The sequence below is a fragment of the Vanderwaltozyma polyspora genome, genomic scaffold (genome assembly GCF_000150035.1).
Source record: "Vanderwaltozyma polyspora DSM 70294 KpolScaffold1053 genomic scaffold, whole genome shotgun sequence".
NCBI lineage: Eukaryota > Fungi > Ascomycota > Saccharomycetes > Saccharomycetales > Saccharomycetaceae > Vanderwaltozyma > Vanderwaltozyma polyspora.
In genome coordinates this window covers 43,417-49,416 of record NW_001834644.1, presented here as the reverse complement: position 1 = coordinate 49,416, position 6,000 = coordinate 43,417, and the positions used below count along the sequence as shown (strand labels likewise).

Sequence of the window (6,000 nt, the reverse complement as noted above, 5' to 3'; positions counted from 1 at the left end):
CAAACTAAAGAAGTTAACTTTAATGAATCATTTTGGCGTTATTATAACAATGATCTTAACAGACCTTTGGAAAATATAAATAATGATTATGCTAAGTATTTAAAATTACACAGAGACTTTCGACTTGGAATTTCTAACAAAAGGCTACATTCCACATCATGTCTTAAATATTCTTCGAACCTGTTCAGATGTATCAGGAAACACATTAAATAGTTTTTTAATTAATGACAATTAATAATTTATTGGAAACCTTCAGGAACACCTTTAGCAGGTTTTTGCTTTAGATCTAGGTAAATACCACCATCTCCAAAACCATACCAATAATAATGCGGATCAGGTTCATCTTCAGTACCATCTATACCAATCGGATCCTGTAGTTCTTGTATTATCTTATAGGCATCGACATCCGAATATGGAACACCATTCTTTGGATCAAAGTATTGACATTCTTTGTTTGTAATAAGACATTTTTTTCTTGTACTATTTGGCAATAGCACACCTGTTGGTGGTTGTGTTTTAATCTCGATTTCATGGTTATTATTATCTTCGTCGTTAGTATCACGTACTATTTTCTTGTCATATTCCCCAAAACAAGGAAACGAACTTAAAAAAGACAAATCTGGAATTAACGTTGTTTTTTTGGTTGATCTACTGTGTGCTTCTTCCGGCATATTTATTCTACAGATAGGTTCTACATCGAACGTCCTTGTAACCGCAGGATTGTTCCATTGATTTCCAAATAATTCACTTTCAAAATTAATTCCAGTGGCAAAGTCCGGAAATTTATAAATAGAGACATAGTTTTTTGAAACTAATTGTTCTGGTCCTTCATATATAACCATTGGTTCCACTTCAGTAATGTCCGTTGAATCGGTCAATACTTCAGATTGGTCATCACTAGATAAATTAGCAGTATTGTCTACAGAACTTGATCGTATGACAGCTGTTTCATTGTCTATAATATTTATTTCAGGCTCCTCGGCAAATGAAACTTGTTTAGTCATTGATGTAGGTGTTCCAATTTCTTCTGCTTCCTCTTCTTTTATTTTCTCTGAGCTTATTGAAACTTCTTTAACTACTGTTTCTTTCTCCTCAGTTAGCGCTATATTAGTATTCTCATCACAGACCCGCTCATTTATTTCATTATTGCTATCATTGCTAATGTCCTTGGAGTAAGAACCGAATTGATCATTAGATGACTTTGAGATAGCTTCGTTTTTGACTTCTATACTATGCATATTTAGATTAGAAGAATCTTCTTCAGATTTTTCGTCTTCTTTCTTATTTTCCTCTCTTTCATCAGTTGCATTAATGTCTTCTTTCTTAGTTTCTTTCTGATTGTTCATACTGTTTTTTTCATTGTCACTTTCATTTACATTGATATTAACAGTTTCAGCCATGGTCTCTCCCTCTTGTTTAGGAGAAGATGGCAAAGATTCAGCCTTACCTAGAGAGATAACCTCTTGATTTTTCTGTTCTTGTGAATCTATATCGTTCTCATCTGTAAAAGGCTGTGGTTTTTCATCGGTATTTAAATCATCTTTTATTTCTGGCACACTACTTTCTGTATTCTCTTTTGTTATCTCAGATGAATTTGTTTCTATCGATTTCTCATCTGGAATCTGTTTGAGTTTTCTTCTTGTGTACTTCCTTTTCTTCTTTTTCTCTCTTCTTTTCACTTCTTCATCCCAATAATTTCTATCTTCTATCTCCATAATTGGCGTCACGTAATTATAAGTAGTTAAAGTCTGTAAGATAATTTCTCCATTTTTAAATTTTTGTTTTTGTCTTTGTTGAGCTGCCATTCTGGATAATTTCTTTGAAATTTCCTGTTCTTTATATTTGTTTAAACTTTTCAAATTAAATTCTTCTGTTTCTAATGCAATCCTCATTCTATCCTCTTGGGTTAATTCTTTTTCCTGTTGCTCCTGTTTATGTTTCCTTATCCTCTCTTGAATCAATTTACGTTTTTCTTCTGCTATAGATAGTTTTTCATAAACTTTAAGTTTATTTGCTACAACAGATGATCTCTTTGAAGTACGTCTCTCAGTGGTTAGCAAAGTATCGGCCCTGGTTTGTTCGTACTTCTTCTTTTTTGGCTCTAGAGATGATCCATCAATCTTGGGAATTTTACGCCTAATAACAACAGGTGCCTTCTGTTTCTTACGCTTCTGTCTATTCTGTAATCTTTCTTCATTTTGTAATTCTTTTTCACCTTCATCTTCTTCACTGACACCGGACTCTTCTTCCGACTCTGTCAACATTAAATCATCATCCTTTGGCTCACTAGGAGACACTTCAGATACTTTAAGAGTTTCTTCAACACTTTTTTCCCGTTCCTCATCATCTTTTCCTTCTTCTTCCCTCTCTTCCTCTTCCTCTTCTTCTTCTTCTTCTCTTTCTCCTTCCTCTGAATTGAACTCAAAATCTTCATCATTATCCTCTTCCTGGAACAACAGATCAAGCTCATCCTCATCCATAGCATCTGTTCTGCTCCTCATATCCTCCAACTCCTGCTCCAAAAGCTTCTTCATTTTATTACCAGCATTAGCACGATGTGCTCTAGTAGACATAAGGTACTCGACCTCTTCTTCACTGCTAATTTCATCACTACTACTGCTCATCTTAGCTTATCCAATTATACACAATAGAGTACCAATTATAGCATACCCTGGTTAACTTCCTATAACCCTTTGGCCTTCTATTCTTGTCCTTTTTATACTACTAATTCTATTGTTAAAATATCAAATTGAGTACTTTTATTATTATTTTGATATCCAAATATTAAAGGCTTTAAATTTTAAAAAACTGAATACTTTATAGATTTAAAGGTTACTTTGATGAACACAAGAAAGGCTAATTGCATTCGTTGTAGATTGTTGTGGTTCGTATCCTGCTGTGGAATAGTTCATAATATTGAGTAGTATTTGTACAGTTTTTGTTGAATTGTTTAAAACGGTTTGAACTTGGTTATTTTCTAATAGGATTAATTTTGTTGTAATTTAGACGACTTAAACGGTTGATTTATTAGTTGAAAATGATGAGCAGAAATATTGTGAGAGGTACTTCTGGATCAATTGGCAGCGGTAAATTTGTTGTTAAAGCTCAGACTACAGGTGTTAATTTGAGATTGGTTAAATCTATTAGTACAGGTGCTGATAAGGATGAGGTTAAACATTTTAAAGAGTTGGCTCCAACTTGGTGGGATATTAAAGGTTCTCAACGTATCTTACATTTAATGAATTTGAATAGAGTTGATTTTATTAGGAAAATCATGGCTCAGTCTATCAAGATCAGTGATCCTGATGTATATGTTCCAGGGTTTGATTATAAGAAATTTTTACCATCAATTGTGTCTAGGAATGTTGAAAATCAGATAGAACATGAGATCAATTCTGAATTGTTGTCTAAACAGATGCATATTCTTGATATTGGTTGTGGTGGTGGTATCTTGACTGAATCCATGGCAAGATTACCTTACTTTAAACAAGTTACAGGTATCGATTTAACACCCGAAGTTCTTGAAATTGCAAAAGAACATGTCAAACAGGATCCTGCTATTGCTCACAAGATTAAATACGAGCTAAAGCCTTTAGAAGAAGTCAAGCAGAATTATGAAGTAATTACATGTTTTGAGATGTTAGAACATGTTGATAAACCAAGTGAAATTCTAGATCATGCTTGGAAATTATTAAAACCAAATGGGGTTCTATTTTTGAGTACCATTAACAGAGACATGATTTCATGGCTGACTACTATTGTTTTAGGAGAATACATTTTAAAGGTCGTTCCAATTGGTACCCATCATGTAGAAAAGTACATAAATTCATCAGAGATTATAGAATGGTTCAAAGAAAATTACAATGGTCATTTTGAAATAATGGATACGTTAGGTTGTATGTATGTTCCAACTAAAGGTTGGGTTGAACATGATCGTGTCAATGTAGGCAATTACATGATGGCTATTAGAAAACTAAAATAATAGATCAAGTAACGAAAAGCTAAGAAATAGAAAAAAATATTGTTTGCTATGAATTATAACGAAATATAATTAGAATAAAATACACAAACTCTGATGCCAATAGTAATTCACCTCAATTCTGTATATAATAAATCTATTGGTGTTAAGGAGTTTCACGCACTATCACTTTTAATCTTTTCAGAATTGCAAAGTTAGTTCTTTTCGAAGACAAGATTGCAGAACAAAATTAAATTGAATATATCTAGGTAGTAGGTAGTATCTTTAAATAACCAAATTTTAATGAATATAAATAAAATATATAGATTTAATATGAAAACAAGAGAGTGTTGCTGGTAAAGTATGAACTATGTCAGTTATAATTTTATTCTACAGTGACGTGATGACATTATCAGTAGAGAATCAAAAATAGTGGGAAATGGATGGAAGAAATTACAAATATAAAGTATAAAAACAATAGAATGCAATAGATAGTTTATGTTGCAGCTTATTTAGATATCTAATGGCTAACTTGGTCTCGTTATAACTGAATTTCTCATTTTAAGTTGTTTTATCTTTTTGTCAAATATACATCTAAAGTTTTAAATACGGGAAAAGTTGTAATGATAATAAAATAAGATATATTTCAGAGCATCGAGATGAGATATACTTCAACTTTTGTTATTGAAGTTACTGTTGTTTAACAGGTTAGGATAGAAGTTTATAGGAGGTCTATAGTGATAATAGTTTACAGGATGAACATTGATATTGATGATATTTTAGCTGATTTAGATAGAGATACAACAGCAGTTGATCATACACAAGATAATTTTACTAGTGATGGGAATACGACACGATTAAATACTTCATTGGATTATTCTATATCTGGGGAATTAAATGGCAAGATAGGTAGGTCATCAGAGATAATTAGCCCAGCTGAAGATTTTGCTCAACTCATGAGATGTTGGAGGAATGAAAGATGTTCACCAGAATTAATGCCATATCCACATTATTTAATGACAAGAATCTTAAGAAGAATACAAGAACAGATGGAGCATATAGAAAACATATCGATGGGGTTTTTAGAAGAATCGATGAATCAAATCAGTCATGGTTCTGGAAATGTTACTGGTGACGGAGATGATGAAGATGATGAGTTTGGAATGGGCCGTGGTAACAATGTTATTAATAATAATAATAAATTACCATTATTATGTATGGAAGCAGAACTTGAAAGAGTTAAATTTGTTATAAGAAGTTTCATACGATGTCGATTAAATAAGATTGATAAGTATTCATTGTATTTGAAACAAATTGAAGATGATTCAATGAATTTTCTACCGATTAATGAGTTATTATCTAAGGAAGAAATGGTATACCACGAGAAACATTTGAGTATTTTGTTAAAGTTATTTAATAATTCAATATTAAGACATATGCCACCAGAATTGCAAGCAATTAATGATACAGAGGGTACACTTAATATGATTGAAGAACCAGATTGGAAGAAATTTGTCTTTATATATATAAAAGAAGTTAAAGACGACTCGACCTTAGATCGTAATGAATTTGGAAAGCCGTGTTATACAGTTACCATAGAGGAACTTAATGAAATTGTCGAATTGACAATTGGTGGTATATATGTGATGAGATATGAAATTATAAGACAGTTAGTGTTAGATCAGAAAGCCTATTTGATCTAATAACCTGAAACTTTGGCGACTTTTTCCCTCCCGCACAGTAAATAACATTTTATCAAGAATAGTTTCTATCAAATATGAACAATAGATCAATTGCATTATGAATAATTCTGTTAAACAGACAATTAGAATATCAGTTATAAATAAAATTGTGAATCTAGCATTACAAGAATTCTATCTAAAGTAATATATAAAGTACAAGTATATCACTCTCCTACACCATCAATCGGCGTTGCCCTAACGATTAAATAGATAATTTTCGGGTAATTTGTTGGTTGTAATTGCAATGGTCGCTAGTTGTATAGTTTCTTGTATAAATACCACTTTAATTGAACAGTTTTG

General features: G+C 31.9%; 4 protein-coding genes across 4 annotated transcripts in view; 3 read left to right on the top strand and 1 right to left on the bottom strand.

Annotated features, from left to right (window-relative positions):
- The window catches only part of HMI1, a gene marked incomplete at both ends in the record, with an annotated part of 2,631 nt that extends 2,418 nt beyond the window's left edge, over nt 1–213 (top strand). Inside the window, one exon of the mRNA XM_001644102.1 lies at nt 1–213. Within this exon, the coding sequence (XP_001644152.1) occupies nt 1–213 (213 nt within the window).
- A 26-nt stretch (nt 214–239) lies between these two features.
- VPS72 (Vps72p) lies at nt 240–2,624 on the bottom strand (the record flags this gene model as incomplete). Its single annotated transcript, XM_001644101.1, has 1 exon — nt 240–2,624. One exon carries the CDS (start codon nt 2,622–2,624, stop codon nt 240–242), a length of 2,385 nt encoding a protein of 794 aa, XP_001644151.1.
- A 413-nt stretch (nt 2,625–3,037) lies between these two features.
- COQ3 (hexaprenyldihydroxybenzoate methyltransferase) lies at nt 3,038–3,982 on the top strand (the record flags this gene model as incomplete). Its single annotated transcript, XM_001644100.1, has 1 exon — nt 3,038–3,982. One exon carries the CDS (start codon nt 3,038–3,040, stop codon nt 3,980–3,982), a length of 945 nt encoding a protein of 314 aa, XP_001644150.1.
- A 731-nt stretch (nt 3,983–4,713) lies between these two features.
- SLD5 (DNA replication protein SLD5) lies at nt 4,714–5,661 on the top strand (the record flags this gene model as incomplete). Its single annotated transcript, XM_001644099.1, has 1 exon — nt 4,714–5,661. One exon carries the CDS (start codon nt 4,714–4,716, stop codon nt 5,659–5,661), a length of 948 nt encoding a protein of 315 aa, XP_001644149.1.
- Between the last annotated feature and the right edge of the window lie 339 nt (nt 5,662–6,000).